Source organism: Solanum lycopersicum, chromosome 5 (genome assembly GCF_036512215.1).
Source record: "Solanum lycopersicum chromosome 5, SLM_r2.1".
NCBI lineage: Eukaryota > Viridiplantae > Streptophyta > Magnoliopsida > Solanales > Solanaceae > Solanum > Solanum lycopersicum.
In genome coordinates, this window is record NC_090804.1 from 30,636,861 (window position 1) to 30,657,461 (window position 20,601).

At 37.3% G+C, this 20,601-nt stretch overlaps 1 protein-coding gene and 1 long non-coding RNA gene across 2 annotated transcripts; one reads left to right on the top strand and one right to left on the bottom strand.

Moving 5' to 3' along the window:
- Positions 1–3,497: 3,497 nt before the first annotated feature.
- On the bottom strand, positions 3,498–4,009 carry LOC138348764 (uncharacterized). The gene is made up of 2 exons (XM_069298338.1): positions 3,754–4,009; positions 3,498–3,712 (listed from the first exon to the last, which is right to left on the bottom strand). The coding sequence occupies exons 1-2, from the start codon at positions 4,007–4,009 to the stop codon at positions 3,498–3,500; spliced, it is 471 nt and encodes a 156-aa protein (XP_069154439.1).
- Positions 4,010–17,402: 13,393 nt separating this feature from the next.
- On the top strand, positions 17,403–19,422 carry LOC138348568 (uncharacterized). Its single transcript, XR_011221275.1, has 3 exons — positions 17,403–17,593; positions 18,159–18,205; positions 18,988–19,422. It is a non-coding gene; the product is annotated as an uncharacterized lncRNA (long non-coding RNA).
- Positions 19,423–20,601: the final 1,179 nt, after the last annotated feature.

Consider the following 20,601-nt stretch of genomic DNA (forward strand, 5'->3'; position numbering starts at 1 on the left):
TACATCGTTTAATTCTGGAGCTTGATGGCTAAAATGATATCCTGATAAACTGGAAAATGATGCATGACTAGGCATAGTAACTGATAATTGTTTGGCTCTAAGCATGACATAGAGTTACACCATTGCATTACCCTAAGTCTTAAATTCGAACTAGGTGTCTGATAATCTGGTATAGTGATGAGATGTCAAGTGAGTGTGAGGAAGATTTGAATAGTCCACTGTTTGTAGTGAGCTAGAACTTGCCTGGTTAGTCCTGCTAAAAGTAAGTTGTAATAGACAATTAAGAAAGGATCATAGACCCTTATTCAATATAGCCCATTTCTAGCCTAGATAAAATAAACCAAATGAAATTTATCCTTCTTTGATCCAAATGATCTGAGCTTAAATTAGACCTTTCTTTTTCACCCCAACTGATCTTTTCTAGGAACAATGTATTGTCCCTGGTCACCCTTGGACATGTGCACCACAGCTTATGCCAAAAACATAAGTTGAGGGTGGCTAATGCAGTAAACAACCTTCGTTATGGCCATGACCCAACTTTGGGTATTGTGTTCCTTGACTCATGGAAAAGCCATGAGTTGAGGGTGGCTACTATGAGGAATGCTCTGGAAAGTGGGGTTGAAAGAACAAAGAGAGAGAAAGAACAAAAGTAAAGTAACTCAACAATTAGTCGAAAGAAAAGAAAAGAAAAAAAAAGGAAAATATACAAGAAATACAAGCAAGAAAAGAAGAGAGTCACTTACACAAATGAAGAAATAAGAGAAAATAGCAAGGTGAAAGAATATGAGAAACTGGGCAAGATAAAATGATAGAAAGTGGAAGGTTTAGCCAATATGTCAACGAGGGCAAAAAGTCACTAAAGTATACCTAAATATACCCTACCTGACCCTTAGCCTATGTTACAAGCCAAGAAAGTCCTATCGTGATCCTAAGGGTTGTATAGCGAACTTAAGGCAGTGAAAATAAGGGCAAGCTTATGGCAATAGGTATGAATGAGTGTGACTATTTTCTGAGAGCGTGTGTTGAAAAGTAATCCTTATACTCAAATTGAAATCATTGTGTGAAAAATGAGAATTTTGTTTTGAAGTGAGGACACTAGTTGCAATACCAGAATTGTTAGCACCTTAGTGAGAAATTGAAGAGGATAGGTGTTAGTGCATGGTGAGTCTGTGTCATGTTCTGATCCCACATAGTTCAAGCCTAATAGTGATAACATGCATAGTTTTGATGAGATTAATCGGGATAGATAGCCAAATGATTGCAATGGATGAAACATGGATACTATTGTACAAAGATATTGTATTGAGTCATAGTGCGTCGCTTGAGGAAAAACACGAATTTAAGTTGAGGGTGTTGATATACCGTGGTTTCACGGTATTATTAATACTTTTTTGTTAAGTTTAGTGTGTCCAAAAGCCTTTTTGTGCTAATTTTTATATAAGTTTCTTTTTATTTTATAGGAAATCTGTCCAAAGTTGAATGCGGAGATTTTGAGCGAAAAAATGTAGAAGAGACCACCTACGGGGCTTATGATGGTCCGTCGTGCTTGTGACGGTCCGAAGGTGGAAGCGTAGTGCAGCTACTGAAGAAAGATGGGGAAATCTGACCAAGTGTGGGGTTACGAAGCTTGTGACGGTCTGTCGTGTCTATGACGGTCCATCCTGTAGGTTCGTCATGATGTTCAGAGAAGTGATACCAGTACCCATATTTCAAGAGTTGAAGTGTTTTGAAACGAAGGCCCTCGACGGACTGTTGTGCCTTTGACGGTCCGTCATACTTGCCGTCGAGGGTAATGAAGAAGAGCAGCAGAAGAAATTGCATAAGTATGGGACGACGGAGTCCATGATGGTCCGTCGTGACCATGACGATCCGTCGCGAGGTACATCGACCCAGCCGCGTTTTGGTAGATTTCCAGCAAATAGAGTCCTTGTTTAATTAGGTTTTTATTTTTTATAAATAGTTAGAAAAACTTCATTTTTGAGGTTAGACAGAGATCATTGTTAGACTCTTGGACGGTTAGACTCTGGATTGTTAGACATCATACTATTAGACTTTGTGTATTAGTGTGAGATTCTTGATAATTATTAGACTTTTGATTATCATTGATTGTTGGTGATTTTTGGTGATTAATCAAACAAACTTTTGGATTTTACTCTTTCTCATTGAAGTAAGTACACATATTTGAATATTGTGATTACGACTGTGGGTAACTAAACTTCATAACTAGGGTTGTGGGAACCATAGGCAAATAATGAGATAAAACCTAACTAAAATAACAATTCTAGAATAGTGTCTTGCATGTATTAATAATTCTTTCGCTTAGAAGTCTTTTTAACGGATGGCCAACGTTAGAACTCGCCTTAATGCTACTTGTCGGACCAAGGAGGTAGATAATAGGAAAAAAATTATTAACATAGATTTAATGTATACTATCTAATAGGCTAGTATTGATTGGTACGAGCCAATAACTTAGTCAAATATCGAATATGATGCTTAATATGAGGTAAAGATAAGGGATAGGAAAGCAACACACGTAGCCGGACCAAGGTGCGAAATGAGATTTTCTAGATGCCGGACCAAGGATTTAGAAATACATAACTTATCACTTTGCATGCAAGATACTAGGAAAGAATTGTTATAGTTAGAATTATCAAGTTATGAACCTATGGGGAACATATAAACCCCAGTTACTTTGATTAATTGATTAAAATCCAACATTCAAAGTTGTTAAGTGTCCCTTTCAATTGCGTTAGTTATTTTCATTCATTTTGAAATAGAATCCCCCCTTTTATTGTTTTTACTTTCCAAGGAAGTCATTGACCAAACAATAGTAATAACAGGTTGAAGTTAAGTCTAGACTATTTTCCTCGTGGGAACGATCCCAACCTCACTAGTTGGGTTATTTACTTGACACGACCGCTTTACTTCTTAATTGAAAAGTAAGTTTGAGCGTATCAATAGGCTCTTCACTAACGAGTACATTTTATGGAAATATTACGTTATCCCCCCTTAGGAAGATACGTCCCCGAATTACACTACACATCATTTTGAATTAGAGAGGGTATTTTCAAAAACACATCACTATACTTGGAACTTCATCTTTGTAAATATATGATTCACAACTTACCCTTGATAATGCACAACAGTCAAAGCTTATCTGAAGCTTCATATCTGAGATTAAGGAACTTCCTTCTCAATCTTACTTTAATGCACATCACACTCATGCAACACAAATCAGAAAATGCTATACAAAAATAGCTACATGAATGCAAGAATGAACTCATATTAACTCATATAGTGCAAGTATAAAACACACAGTTATGGAATTAAAAACCAAAACGAACTTATGCACTAAAATTTAGAGTTTCATAAACAGTATTAGACTTAGGAATAGTATATCTAACCTCAAGAACTGAACAAGTGAGGGTAACGTGATCTCATATCGGCCTCGGCCTCCCATGTTGCTCCCTCAACAAGGTGGTTCCTCCATAACACCTTTAAGTGGCAAGGTCCTTGTTCCTCAGCCGCTTCACTTGGCGATCTAAAATTTCAAGTGGAACCTCTTCATAAGAAAGGTTCTCATTGACTCCTAACCCCACGATAGGCAGAATGGATGCTGGATTGCCTAGACACTTTTTAAGAATCGAAACATGAAATACTGGATGAACAGAAGCCAACTCATTTGGTAATTTCAGTTCATAGGCAACATTCCCTACTCGTGGTAACATCTCAGAGTCAACTTCCCTTTCTTACCAAACCTCATCATCCCTTTCATGGGTGATATCTTCAGGTAGACTTGATCACCTACCTCGAATTCAAGAGCTCTCCTCCTGTTATCAGCATAGGATTTTTGACGATTGTAAGCAGTAGCCAATCTATCCTTGATCATTCTCACCTTTTCCACAGTCTCATGTTTAATGTTAGGGCCAAGAATGGAAGACTCTCCCACTTCAAACCACCCAACTGGGGACCTACATCTCCTCCCATACAGTGCTTCAAAAAGTGCCATCCCAATGCATGAATGGTAGCTATTGTTATAAGAGAACTCAATCAGTGGCAAGTGATCATCTCAACTCCCTATCTTCAATGGTCTGAATGGTACGCTCTGCTTGTCCATCCGTATGGGGATGAAATGTAGTACTGAGCTTCACCTGTGCAAGCAAGCTCTTTTGGAAAGATCTACAAAAGTTAGAAGTGAACTGGGATCCCCTATCCAAAATGATAGATAAAGGAATCCCATTCCACCTCACTATCTCATCAATATACAGATTGGCATAATCTTCAATCGTGTAAGTAGACTTCACAAGTATAAAGTGAACAGACTTAGTCATTCTGTCAACAACGACCCAAATGGAATCATGTAGTCTCCTGGTCCTGGGCAGACCAACTACAAAGTCCATATTAATAGCCTCTTACTTCCATGTCGAGATCTCAATCGATTGGGTAAGACCTCCAGACTTAAGGTGTTCGGCCTTAACCTGTTGGCTATTGGGGCACTCTTGCACAAACATAGAAATATATCTCTTCATACTTTCCCACCAATAGATCTCCTTGAGATCATAATACATCTTGGTGGAACCTGGATGAATAGAATACCTGGACCCATGAGCCTCTGCAATAATTTTAGACCTCAAATCATCAATATTTGGCACACAAAATGTGCCCAGGTATCTAAGCACACCATCCTCCCCTAAGGAGAATGATTCATTTAGCTTACTCAAAACTAAGTCGTTCAACTCCATGAGCACTGGGTCGAGATGCTTCTTATCTTTAACATCTATAAAAAATAAGGATTTAAAACTAGAATTAACTGAAACACCCGCACTTGGTGTATCTACAAGTCGTACACCTAACCAAGACAATTGGTGTACCTCTTTAACCAGCTCCTTCTTCTAATCTTTAATATAAGACACACTGCCCATGCTCAATCAACTCAACACATCAGCCGCTACATTGGCCTTACCTGGGTGATAGTGGCCACTCATGTCATAATCCTTGAGAAGCTTTAGCCATTTTTTTGGCAGAGATTCAATTCTCTCTGTGTGAAAACATACTGAAGACTTTTATGGTCAGTAAATATATCAACATGTACACCAAATAAGTAATATCTACAAAGTTTTAACGCAAATACCACAACAGCTAACTCAAGATCATGGGTAGCATAATTCTTCTCGTGGATTTTCAACTGTCTTGATGCACATGCAATCACCTTGACATCCTACATAAGAACACATACCAAACCTACTCGGGAATCATCACAGTATACCACATACCGTACACCACTACTCAACAATGCGAGAACTGGGGCTGAAGTGAGTCAGTCTTTGAGCTCTTGAAGGATCTTTTCACAAGTTTCAGACCACTCAAACTTCACCTTATTCTTTGTTAAAGTTGTCAATGGGGCATCAATAGTTGAAAAGCCCTCAACAAACCTGCGATAATTATTAGCCAAACCCAAGAAACTACAAACATCGGTAGGAGTTAGGGGTCTCAGCCAATTCTTTACTACCTCAATCTTTTTTGAATCAACCTCTACACTCTGGACGGACACAAATGACCAAGGAAGGTCACTGATCTCAGCCAAAACTCACATTTGCTTAATTTTGCATACAACTGATGTTCCGTGAGTACTTTCAATGTCATTCTCAAATGATGTTCATGCTCTTCTCTGGTCTTAGAGTATATGAGAATGTCATCTATGAATATTATGACAAAAGAATCAAGGTATTCATGGAAAACCCTTTCTTAAGGTCCATAAAAGCGTCTAGTTCGTTAGTGAGACCAAATGACGGAAAGCAGTCTTAGGAATGTCCTATCGTCGCACTCAAAGCTGGTGATACCCTGACTGGAGGTCTATTTTAGAATATAAACTTGAACCTGGGAGCTGATCAAATAGATCCTCAATTCTTGGAAGAGAGTATTTGTTCTTTATAGTGACTTTGTTGAGCTGCCAATAATTGACACACATTCTAAGGGTTCAATCATTTTTCTTAACGAACAACACTGGAGCACCCCATGTGGATATGCTCGGCCGGATGAAGCCCTTATCAAGTATATCTATTAACTCTAACTTCAACTCTTTGAGTTCAGCTGGAGCCGTTCTATAGGTAAGAACGGAAATTGGTTAGGTGCTGGGATCTAACTCAAAAACGAATACCCCTTAGATAACATCTTATTGGCTTAATGATTGGAAATTATTTGGCTTGTTGGATTTGAACCACAACCTTCCCATTGCAGGTCTAACTCATTTGGAAACTGACACCTTACTACCCTGGAGCCAATCCATACCCAAGATCATATCAAAATCAAGCATGGCTAATTCTATTAGGTCAGCATAGGTGACTCTATCAAGAACATTAATTGGGTAATCTTTATATACTCTTTCAGCTCTAATGTCGTCTCCTATGGGAGTACTAACTATAAAAGGCTCATGCAAGATCTCACGAAGCAAGTCAAATTTACTGGCTACTAAAGGATTAACAAATGACAAAGTGGATGCTGGATCTAATAATGCATAAACAGGAAAATAGAAGACATGCAACGTACCAGTGACCACATCAGTTGACTTCTCCTGCTCCTCTCTACCTTTCAAAGCATATAATATGTTTCTCTTGGGAGGTTCGGTTGCAGTAGTATGATTAGGACGAGGCTGAGTATATGCCTTGGACTGATTCCTCACCTGTGAACAGTCCTTGACCATATGCCCACTCTTGCCGCACCCATAGCAGATATTATTACCTACCAGGCACTCACCTCCTTGGAAACAGCCACATTTACCACACGACATATTGTTATGCTAGGCATTTCTATCATTGCCCCATTTTGGGCCAGACTTGTCCGCTTTATAATTCGAGTTCCTGGAAGGAGTAGGATTACCTAAGCGCTGGTGCCCCTTCTTGAACTTGGATCTGTCTTGAACTCCAAACGAACAAGCTGGTGCCCCTTCTTGCCTTCTCGTCCTCTCTTTCTCTGACGATTCTCCTCCACCTAATGTGCATGAACCATCAACCTACCAAGGTCCATGTTATCATGCAACATAGCTGCCCGACACTCCTCCTCTAGATCCTTCGATACACCAGTCATAAACATGTTCATCTCATCCCTGCTATTGGACACTAGAGAAGAAGCATATTTCGAGAGCTTAACAAATTTCAAGGAATACTCCTTGACTTACATTACTTCCTGTCATAGGTGGATGAAATCTTCAACCTTAGACTCCCTCTGTTCTTTGGGAAAAAACCTCTCCAGGATTGCATTCTTGAGGATATCCCAAGTGATGGGAACTTCTCTAGGTGCTCGATCACCTGTCCATGTTGTGTACAACACATGTGCCACATCTTTGAGTTGATATGCAACACACTGAGCCTCTCCTTTTCATTCACCCCCATGGCACAATGAATCTTGTAAATTTAATCCACAAACTCTTGTGGATCCTCATTAGTCTTGACCCGTAGTAGACTGGAGGATTCATTGTAGTGAAGTCTCTCAGTCTGCTAGCCGTGGTGCTAGCATGTGGGTTCTCCCTGGGAGCACCCTCTCTAGTGGCCTGGGATGTGATAGCATGTGCCTGAGTAGTGATGGATTGGGCCATCTGAACTAGTGCTTCTCTTACTTCTCCATCCGTCAACGCAGCTACGTTGACTGTCACTTGCACTCCAGCAACTAGGGCTTGAAGAGAAGCTTAGTTGCCTCCAACAGCTGCTTCTTCGACTCTTCTGCCTGTGTTTCTCCTTGTGTTCATTTTCTACACTTATACACAAGAAGGAGTTAGACACTTAAATTACACAAAAATTTCAAAGCTCTAGAAGAAGGGAAATTCCTAACATCACAAAGTCTCTAAGTCATGATTGTGGTGCACTTCACAACCATAAGTTAGAAGCTACGCAACGTGGTTGTTTTGAGCCTTAGTTCCTAGGTAATTTGACCTCATGCTTTGATACAAAGTTTTTCACACCCGGATTCTAGAATCTGAACACAACAGTCATCATTAACCTCTCAGAGGTCGCAGACAAGCCTCTTCTTAGCGTTCATCACTATCATATAGTTAAATTTGCGAAAAATTTAAAACTTTTAAAACATAGTGAAGTATACATAGACTTGATATGATTACTATATAGAACAATATTTTAATGAGATCAAACTAAACAACCATGTATGTCTAAAATGCTAAGCTAGAATGATAGATGTAGCATCCTTGAACTCAAGTCTGGAGATTGCTAATCCAAACCGCGTCAATGGGTCTTCAATCTATTCTCTGACCTGAGCCTATAAAAATAGTAATAGTATAGGGTTAGTACACACTTGTACTAAGTATGGGTGTATGAACATATACACGTAAGGACTATGTATGATCAAGAAAAGCACTTCCTACAACAACATGCCATTTCTAGAAAGTGAAGTCACTAGACTTTCTTAATTCGTTATTTGTGAATCATGGTATGACTATGACATATTATAATGAATTTAAAGTACACAAATCATTTTCTATATGTACAAAAGAACTTGGAATCATGAACATAATTTTAGAACAGGTCGAGCAAAAATTTATAAATTTGCTCCTTTAGGCTGAGAGCTCCCTCTCCCAGCCTTAGTTTATTTTTCAGTCTTTTCTTCTTTTTGTTGTGTAGTTCAATGATCTCCTTTGATCTTATGTTTTACTTAAAAGTGAAATGATTCAATAAAGTCCCATACCTACAATGAATCAAGTATGTAATTCAAGAGATTAAGGAAATAATTTAACTATAATTTGGGTGTGAAATCTTTATAAGCCAATCTTTATTGGCTAGGCTACTTATTTCATCATTTTCATATTATGAAGATTATGGAGCATTAATTAGCCATTATTTTTTACTCCCTTTTATTGGCATAATATAAGAAGTCATTATAAGAAAATTTTATTTGGCTATACCCATTATTTAATCATTTGCATAATGTGAAGATATTGCAGCATCTTATCAACCACAAAATATTTGACATACTTAAGCTCTTGCTTTCTTAACTCACTTTGAACTTACATTTCTTCTTGTTTCTTTCTTACTTTCTTAAAGAAATCTTTAGCATTAAGATCATGCGAGCTAACATGAAATCCAGTGTCTGCCCCACACCGAAAAGGGGGGTTCACCGATAAAAGTGAACCTAGATCATGTGAGCTAAACATGAAATCCAGTGTCTTCCCCACATCAAAAAGAGGTAGTTCACGGCTAAAGTGAACCGAATACTTTCTTTGAGCATTAACTGACATAGATCATGTGAGATAAACATGAAATCCAGTGTGGAATCCACTAGCTAGTTCCTATGAAGGAAACATAGTTCAAAGACTAGTAGATTTTGGGGGAATCTTATACACCTTGGTTGAGCCTCATCTCATGAGGCTTACATGTGATGTCACAAACTCATCGCTAGTCTATCGGTGCTTTGCTCAACTTCTTTTTATTTATTACTTTTAGAGTTGACTCAATCATTATGGAAGCTTGCTTCTAGTTATGAAGTTTGCTTAACTCTTTGGGTAATCGGTCATCCCTTTCTTTACATGATGAAATGTGAATTTAGCCTTACATTATCATCTTGGTATTAATGAGAGTTGTCTCACGATTATTAAAACCCTCTTATGTGAATATATTTAACATAATTTTCAAGGTGTGAGTGAGACTTTTCTCACTTCTTTTAAAACCTCATTCTGGTCACATTCATGATTCTTAAATTTTTAATTATGTCATTACTCGCCTTATCTTGTTCAGTAACATTTGATAGCTTTATACCACTCTTGTTCAATGTACTTACTTATATTCATAGTTCATTTGGAAAGGATATGTTGGGACTTGTCCCAAAGATTGGCATACCCTTGGTTATGAATTCAAAGTTACATTGGTCATGCTTAATTTTGTATACCTTAGTCATTAGCCAATTTTGTATCATATTTTGGAAAAACATTGTAAGCCATTTTATTGGAATACACTAAACATTCACATATTATGGTAATCTAGAATATTGTTAGCCAATTTATTGGCATAAGCCAAACTTTCACTAGCCAATGGTCATGAAAAATATCATTAGCCAATTCAATCAACCTCATGAATATACTACAGTGATTTCATTAATCTAAGAAAGTTGACATTTAACAGTGAACTAAACTTCATGAATGATTCATAATAACTTCATCTTCTCGAACACAATTAGGCATTACAATATTCTTTAACTCATGTAACTAATACCCTAATCATAAGAATCAAATCTATAGTCTTCATTAGACATTAACAGATCAATAACCCTACACATTATGATTAATTAGCACCACATACCAATATTATGTTCGAGATTACATCTGCAAACTACTAGAATAAAAAACAAGGATAACTAGGGAGGTGGACGTTCAACAATGTCATTGGGAACAACCCTAGTTTCGTATTCTTGAATTCATAAGACATTTCAAAAGACTCTTGAGGAAAGGAAACCAAGAGACAAAACCCATACCTTATGTAGAATTGAATCTACGAAGATCACCTTGCACGAAAGCCTTGAAGAATATTTTGAAATCGCCTAGGAGAACTTTTTTTTCCTTATGTTTTTGCTTACTATTTCCAGTCATGAGTTTTCCAGTGTTTGAACGTGATTCTATGTGTTAAGAACTGATATTGACTAATTCAACTTAGGATAATTAAGTTAATTAAATAAATTAATTAGTTAATTACTAAAACGCCCCTCCTAAGTTGACTATACATAGGAGAACATTTGACTTAGCTAAATCTGAAAATTGGATAAGGGTCTTAGCCTACCTTGTGAATTTTCATTAATTAATTAAGTTGCTAATTTAATTAATTAAGGGACCTAGCGTAATTACTAAAGTACCCCTAAGTCATTGGAACCAAAACTAACCCTTTTTGACCATCATAGGTTACGTACTAGGTTGTGTCTTAGTTAGTTACACGGTTAGGTGTCACCCGACTAGGTCGTAGGTTGTAGGTACCTTAGTTAGTTATTTTTTGTTTGTCCTAGGTTAGTTAGTTAGTTAGGTCAGTTACTTAGAGTCTAGAGTTGGTTATGGAGTTAGGCCTCACATGGAGGTACCCGTCCGCGAGCCCTGCCCTTAATCACCCCTAACCGAATTCGGTTAGGTTGGTCTCATAGTCCCCCTTGGTCGGTTACACATGTGCTTGCACATGCGCTTGGACATATGTTGCTGCCCACTTTCCCAACTTACTATTTTGGAAGGATCATTTGGAATATTTTGTTATTGTCACAAGGATCCTCACCATTTCCTTGGACACTGCTTAATCTACATGATCATATTAAATGATCATGTGCCATGGTACCTAGGCTTGATACTTCGATGCGTAGTACCTCATGTTTTGGGTTGAGAATCAATATGTGTATTTTTAGCTTAGCGTTTTCATTGCAGGTACATTTCTTAGATAAGCTTGAATTTTATTATACACCCTTGTGTATATTTAAATATTGGCTAACACCCTTAACCCAATATTTTCTAATATGCCCAATATTACTCACTATTGGGCATTGGGATGCCTATGTACCCTCAATACCTATTCTAAACTTAATAGGCTCTTCACTAATAAGTACATTTTCTGGAATGTTACAATGATGGCAAGCCCAAAATAGTAGCTTCGATTATCTTAGATCAGACCTTCATTTAATGATTTCTTTGGCTTAAATACTTCCTAATACACTTCTAAAGTGTCCACAAGAATTATTCACATGTTGTCTTTAATTGTTGGTGTTTTGAACTAAAAATTGCTTTCGAAATCAATTCGAATGATCAAGGAATGGCTCCAGAAATTGAGGAGGAAGAGTATTTTTTAATGAGAGTAGGTTTCTATTGGTAAAATGTGCCTGAAAATATGATGATTACTTGGCCCGAAAACAGGCACATTCTCATTTCAGTTTGGCAGGCCCCCTTTGTAGTCATTTTTATTGATTGTTTCTGCGTAGCGTGATTGTGTCCTTGTCGGGCGTACTTTACTTTCATTGTTATTGATTGGTGTGCCCTTGTCGGACTTTTATATAGAGGATGTTTTGTCGATATTATGTTGATCAGTTTATTTTTGTTTTTGATTTGTAGTTTGTGGCTTCGTTGTTTTGTTTTGATAATAAGATTTGAATTGTTGATGCCCGGTGATGGATAGAGCGTGATGACTTTCTTTAGGGTAAATCATTAATTGCTTGTAAGTGTTTGATAGCATTGATTGGGACAAAGTCTGAGTAGTTATTTCCCGATAGATGCATGAGGCTGACTAATGATGGGTTAGTTGACAACTTTCTTAGGTGAAAAATCGTTGTTTTTATGGGAAGGGTTTGACTAGGTTTGTGCTAAGAACATAGTTATGCATGTGCACAATTATACCATACCTCTGTGAGGTTTTCAAAAGGTTGAGCATGTCATGAATTATTTTGTAACAACTCTTTTTGGGACTTTTGATTCGTTAGCGGTTAAAATGTTTAATGTTACTTGTATTTTCAAAATGAAGAAAGATTTTGAACCATAGTTGCCTGTGTTCTCTTTATTTCCTAGAACTTGCTCGTTGGTCTTGAATGTTTGTTTTGATTGAGTTGATTGGAGAAATGATCTTAGGATTTCTTTGATGTTCTTGAAGTCCACTTTGCCACGCCCCGTGCTACCCCTAGGACGCAGACACAGGACTTAGAATCACAAGTGATCCCAAACTGACCCTGATGGCATGATCATGAGCATACTAAAGATAACAAACTGATGCAGAAGCAAATCATAATTAAAATTAAAAGATGGGGAATACCCACATACTTTAACTTAGATATATGAAAATTGATGATTTTAATACAAAGAAGATAGTAACTCAATACTAAGTTGAAATTAACCATCTCTAAAATAGCCTCTAATTGACAAAAAATGTTGGGACAGGCCCAGCTAAGTCTAGCAAAAAAGAAACTAGAGGACTAAAAATACTAAAATAAACTCATGACTATTGTCCTCAAAGAATGAGGACTCGCCACTGATTTTGTAGAAATGGAGATCACGAATTGATCTAAATGTGATCTAGATGTTGAGAATGTTAACCTACATCATGAGAAGATGTAGCGCATGTATGCGCCAGTACTTGCAAGGTACTGAGCATACAGGATAAAATAAAACTAAAATAATAGTGACTGAACAAGCACAAAAGCAATTACAATATTAATAATAGTAACTGAACAAGCACAAAAGCAAGTGCAATATTCTGAACATGATATACTGAATGTTGAACTAATTGGATGCAAGACCAAATTTATTACATGCTGAGACTGAATATTGACTGAACTATAAATACGGTCAATGCAATAGAGTATGAATGAACTGTGGGAGTTACTAATAAGGATAATAAAATCACATGAGCTAAATGTGGAGTCCGATGTATACACCTTATCGAAAAGTCAACATACCTTGACGGAGGTATAGAGGCATGCTGGCATGATCACTAAAGTGATGCCCACAGAAGGGACTTACAACCTACTTGGCTAGTAGTTCTAGGACTATTTGATTGTAGTGAATCCTAGTCCAGCTCGGTATTATGCTACTCCTAATGAATTAAGTTATTAACACATCATGACTGAGTTTCTGTAATATTGGATAGCTAAAAACTGAACATGCAAACTGAGAATGTAACAATTAATCTAATAATAATGCATTAATAGTTGAGGCATGTATAACTGAATGACTGATATATCTGACCTAGAATGTGTAATTCAAGAACTAAGGAAATGCATAGCTAGGGTTCAGAAATTCATGCAATACACTTACTAGTAACATAATAATCTTTGAAGATATAACTAACTAATTCATGATGATCTACTGTAATTGTAGAAATCCTATGTTTATTCATAATGTACCTAATGGGCGAAAGGAACCCACTAGTGAAATCTCACATACCTGGTGAAGAATTCCACAGAGAAATCTTTGGATTTTGGGCTTGGACTAATGGAAACTTGTTGGGTCTTGAACTCGGGTTCTTGACATTTTCCCCTTTCTTGCTTTTAATTTTCTAAGTTTTTATTAATGATTTGACTTAGGTAAGTTTTGATTATGTTTGTAGACTTAAACTGATTAAAACCTCATGATTTAGGGTCTAAATGATGTAGCTTAGGGACAAACAAACAAGGAAAAGACCAAAATACCCTTGACTTGAAAGTTGTCACTATCACTGATGGACCGTTAGTCGACTGACAGTCCATACTGGTCGACTGTCGTTCACGACTGAGGACTGAAAGTTCATTGGACCATTGATGGAGTCGAACTGACGGGCCGTAAGTTGACTGTCGGTCTATAATGGTTGACCGTCATTCACGACTAAGGATTGTAAGTTACTGGCCAATCGGCAGAGTCAATTAATGGACTGTAAGCTTACTGACGATCCATACTCGTCGACCGTCATTCATGACTGAGTATTGAAATTTGACTGTTCCATCGATGGAGTCGACTGACGGACTGTGTGTCGACTAACGGTCTGTAGTTGGCTATGTCACTAGCACCTACAACTAACTTCTTAAAAATTGCATTTTCTACCTGTTTTGGATATGGGGTGTTACACACTTTGCCTAAAAGTCCCATATTTGCACTAAATATATCCTAAGTTACCCCCTTTGATCCTAATCCTTTTTAATGGTAACCACATTACATGCCTTATCTTTATGAAAAAGTAACCCTCTTTTGGACCCTTCCATCTTTGAACTTGAGATTGTGAAAGTTGAGGCTTACAAGCCTAAGTTGGGGTTGTTATGGGAAATTCATTAATGTTTATTATATTAAACAACTAAAAAACAGAAGAATAGAGAAATGACTAAATGAGACTTGAATCTATCCAAAGTTGAAAATGGTTTCATGGGGGACATCCACAGTGGAAATAAGAAAAGAAAAGGCTTACATCATTCGCAACCCCTTAAAGCTATCCACATATTTCATTTAAGCACCTCAACTAAGGCTTATACCTATTGAATACTTTTCTCTGACATGGCAAAGAGAGTGCAAACACATACATAGGAGCACGTGAAGAGACAGTTATTAGTTATTTTTTGAAATATCTCTTTCTTCTTCCTTCTTCTTTAGTTATAACCCTTTTTTCAACAACACCCATTTTCGATGACGTCGCCGACATCCTCCATCTTCTTCTAAAAGCTAGTGATTTGATATTTTTTCAACTAGTATAAGTTTGTGTTATCTTTCTATCCAAAAGAAAAATCAAATCTAAGAATGATCGTTTCTGGTCAAATTTTATTTTTTCCGAAAAGTATGATCTCTACATAAACTTATGTTAATGTAACCCACCAATAAACATCCGCATTAATTAAGTAAAATTGATATTAACAAAACTAAGAGTTCTTCAAATCCAAGAAGTATCAGCTCTGCAATTGGAAATTATTTCAGTAATAACATTTTTTTCCGGCCATTGCGATAGGAATTTGTTATTTTTCACCGAAACCTTATTCATGTTCCTCGTACACACTCCATATGGAGAGAAGAAGATTAGAATTGAGAAATAGACTTATGGAAGAATTGTGTATTGGGAAGTTACATTTTAGAACTGGAGAGAAATATGGGGCTTGTCGTGGGTGGTTGAGGTGGATGGGTTTTTTCAAAAATTCTTTTTTAATTTTTTAGTAGTTAAATAGATTAAAATAATAAATTAATTCTAATTTAATTTTTTAAAATAATTTTTTGGTCTCCAATTCAATGTGCCATCGTTTAATTTTTATCAATTTTCCTTGTCATTGTCACGTCACAACGAGTGTAGTACACACATCTCATATTTTTGGTTGATTGTCAAAAAAATGTCAAATAGGTATCAACTTTAAGGGGTATAAGTGTTCAATAGGTACAGTTCTTAGTTGAGGTGTTTGAATGAATTGTGCGGACAACTTTAAGGGGCTGCATATGACTTAAGTCAAAGAAAAATGAAAAATAGTGTGGAATGTGCATTGGTTTGCAATTCTTCTCTTTCATCTTGAAATAACTGCAAAGAACTACATATAAGAAATTAATAAATTTTAAGAACACCCACATCAAAAGCAAAGCGTTAGGAGCCCGAATTTCAATAACCAACTTTTTAAAAAAAATAAAAATATCAACAAATAAATAGGGAAACACACATGGGAAGTAGAAAATGAACCATAAGTGATGATATCTAATTAGCCCTTAATTCGATGCATGTAATGTTATTAAAACCCAAATCTCTGAAACTAAGTCTAAATGAAAACAAAATAAACAAAAGGAAAAAAAGAAAAGTAAAGCAAATGATAGGAAATAAGTGTATATGGGGAGAAACCACTGCTTCTTCGTTGGTAGCTCCAAGAAGAAGCATCTCCAGCAAGGTCAGCAACATCGGCCACCTTCTAGTCACCGACATTAAGTTAAAATGATCAAGAACGTAGGCAGCATCCACCTGGGCGTGGATTGAAGAAAGCAAACAAATAAATAAATTGGGTTCAAATTTATGGTACAATTAACCATTATTGTAAAATTTAATTAGTATTACTAAATTAAATATTTTTAGTTAATAATTATAATTGAATGAACATAAGACAAGTGCTTTTAAATGATTAGTACAGATTGTCATAGAGTTGTATTTTGTAATCAAAATGGCCAGATATCATTGAAACGTTTCAAAATACATTCAAAGTTTAAATATGGGAGAAAGTGACATTTATTTAGTAGTAGTATTTATTTCTTCAATCAATTTTGTAAATAAATCTAATAAAAAAATAGAAAAAAAATATCCATTCAAAAAATGATACTAATACCCTTTCTATTGAGGTTATAAACATAAATGATGTACACCAATTAAGTACAAATTTTGGATAATTTTGAATTTAAATGTTCATACTTGAGATTTAATATTTAGTATGTGCATGAGACTAATTTTATGATTACCATAAATATTGCAATATTTTATCTTTATATATAATATATCTCATATAAAATATTATTACTCAAAGTAATATTTGAGTAAGGCTATCATAGAGGTAATTTTCTAAATAAAAAAATGTATTTTGTTGTTATAAAGAATGATGGTTAAATGCAAGTTTGAGTGTATGCCAAACATTTAGCTTGACCAGCTTTTTATTTTATATATATATATATATATATATATATTTCAGTAGTATAATTTTATTTTAATATATGAACACCACCTTTGGTGAAAAATATTTTGATATGCCTCGTCTTTTTATACGTAGTGCGCGTCATGAACTAGTAGATGTAAGTTCGGGGAATGAAATTTTATTTTAAGTTCCAAGTGATTAAAGAAATATTAGGCAAGGATGTTAATTCCAAATGTGATATTAAGTATGATTTGGCTAATGTAAGTGTCATTAACTTTAAGTGATGGATTAATTAGTGGCTGATTAGGATTAAATAATCTAGTGGGCCCCACCACTCAAGGCAAATTAAAAGGAATCAGATTGGGAGCTGGCCTTAGTGGGGCACGTGTAGAAGGGGGCTGCCTCCACTTCATATTATAAATGAGGTGGTGAAATGCATTGCAACATATCATCTTCTTCACCACTTGGCTTAGGCAGCCATGGAAATGGAGAAAACCAACCATGCAACTCTTGGCCAGCAGCTGCAAAGAATTTGGTTAGTAATCTCTTTGCTTGGTATGTTAATTCCTTAGAATGCCTTTGTTAATTAGCCATTAATGTTAAGAAGGGCGCGTGACAGTAGCTTAGAAAATTTGTTTTAGTTATTGAATGTGCTAAGTACGAACGGAAACCATAATCGGATTATTAGTGGTGTCGTGTTAGTGTTTGGACTGTTTTGATTAAAGCAAACTGCGGGAAATTCTGTTTTGGCGTTATGTATATGTTAATGTGATTATGGGTATATACTCCAAAGGATGAATACGATAAGGTAGATGTGTTGCGAATTATAAAACGAGTTATCGCTCGGTGTGTCGTTGCTTCGTTACTATGGTTGCCGAGACGGAACTATTTTTTTTGAGGGGGGGGGCTGTTTAATATGATTCGTTGGGTTATATGTGTTATTGGTATTGCTGTGGATAATTTGGTTTATTGTCGGATTGGGACGAAGTAAGGAAAATAGGGGAAGTGGTGCCGGAGTTTTGTTAGATTATTAGCTAGCTTACAATAACTAGTAAAGCGCGACGTTTATCTAATTGCGGCACGATTGTTGCTTATTATAGATTAATAGCTTGAGCAGTAAATATTGGACGTGCGGCTCGACTATACGGTATGTAACACTATCCTTTCTTTCTTTGTTTGGCATGACTTTTAAAAATGAGCGAATAACGGACAGGTTTGATACTTACTTCTAGAGCTTCTAGGTGACGTATATTCTTGCTTCCACAACTATTCCTCTATATATCGGCTATGTCTAAGGCTATGGTGATTTCTCATATCTATGGTAGTGCTTCTTAGAGTCATTGAGATTTTACATTTCCATATCGTATTAAAGGTTCATGATCTTGATAAAACGTTAATCTTTGGTAATACTCCTTGCTGGTTCACGTTGATTGTTCTATTGAGTTATAAGAAATGATTTTAATTGCATATGGTTGCTCATAATATTCTGCTGGTGCATAGAGTCATTTATCATTTCACCGAGTCCCGGGCCGGGTAATGTTCGTGCGGAGTTTCTTGCATATGTCACTGAGTCCCTCACTAGAGGGCCGGGTATGTATATTATATATATATTATTGGTGATGAGGATGGTTATGATGATGATGATGACGGAGATGATGTGATGACTATTTCACCGAGTCCCTCACAAGAGGGCCGAGTACGTATGATGTATATATATGATGATTATTTTGCCGAGTCCCTTACTAGGGAAGCTGGGCACCTTATATGTTAAAGATATGCATGATTTTCACTTAAAAGGTACATGTGTAGCGATATCTTGTTTCGACTTATCATGTTGGTCTTCTGTCATCTTTACCTTATGCTTTACATACTCAGTACATTGTCCGTACTGACCCCCTTTCCTCGGGGGGCTGCGTTTCATGCCCGCAGGTGTAGATGCACATTTTGGTGATCCTCCCGCATAGTATGTGTACTCTGCTGATTGGGAGAGCTCCACTGTTCCGGAGCCCAGTCGTTTTGGTACATAACTTTTTGTGCAATCTTTTGCTTGTCTATGGGTATGGCGGGGCCCTGTCCCATCGAGTTTCACTACTATACTCTTAGAGGTCTGTAGACATTATGTGGGTTGTATATATATGTTTTGGATAATGGTCTGGACATGGTTTGTTTGGGATGTCCGCTTAGACAGGGGCAGCCTTGTCGGCTGCGTACATCATTGTGTATTGTGTAGTGGCAGCCTTGTCAGCTTGCGTATGCTATTATGCTTTGGATAGTGGCGGCCTTGTCGGCTCGCGTATGTTGTTACGATTTAATGGTTATGACTCCTTATGAGACATGTCCACTTAATATATATATGGCGTTGGGGTTGTCTTGATTTGATTAAATTCCATATTGTCTTAGTTTTAGTTGGTTATACTTAGCAGGTTTGTATGTGAGTGTCCAAAACGGGCACTAGTCACGGCCCATCGGGTTAGGTCGTGACAACGAGTGGTATCAGAACGGTTCTTCCTTGGAAGTGTCTACAGACCGTGTCTAGTAGAATCTTGTTTATCGCTGTGTTGTCCACCAGATCTATAAACAGGAAGCTACAGACATTTAGGATGTCATCCTTTCTTCTTATTCTAGATCGTGCGATAGAGCTATATTAACAGGATAATCCCTCTCTAACGAATCCCTGTGTTTTCAGCTATGCCTCCAAAGAAAGCGACAGCCGCCCAGAAAGGCAAATTGGTAGCAGAAGGTACTAGTCAGACCCAGAGAGTTACTAGGGCCCGTGCCCAGTCTATGCCTGGTATTGTGCTCCAGTCGGAGAGCTCTGCTACACCGCCACCGCCTGAGGAGCTTAGAGCAGCAGCAACTGCAGTTCGGGGGACACCACCACCAGCCCCCGAGGCCCCAGCACCTGAACCTCCAACTCCTTAGCCAGGGGCGGAGGATAGGGCCATGAGAGATGCGGTTCAGTTTCTGACTAGATTAGTGGCTGGTCAGGCTCGCAGGCATTGACTAGGAGTTGATCATGCGGAAAGATCTGATAGCTTAAGGGCTCATGACTTCTTAAGTTGTAATCCTCTAGAGTTTTTGGGGTCAAGACCCTAGGATGATCTGCAAGAGTTTATTCATCGGATGCAGCGTACATTGAGGATAATCAAGGCTTCAGAGACCGAGTCTATTGAGTTGTCTACATATCATTTGCGGGATGTAGCTATTAATTTGTATGAGTCTTGGGAGTTATCTAGGGGTGAGAGTGCTCCTCCAGCGGTATACGATGAATTTGTGGAGGCTTTCCAGGGCCACTTCCTGCCTCTAGAGATGAAGCGAGCTAGAGTCGATAGATTCTTGCGTTTGAGGCAGAATGGCAGGAGCATTCGAGAGTATATCCTCGAGTTTGATTCATTGGCTAGGCATACGCCTACTATTGTGGCTGATATGGCAGACAGGGTACATCGTTATGTGATGGGATTGGATCGTTATTTTGATTGACGGTTGTATGGCAGTGACTCTTCAGCCAGGTATGGACATTGCTCGGGTGCAGGCATATGCACA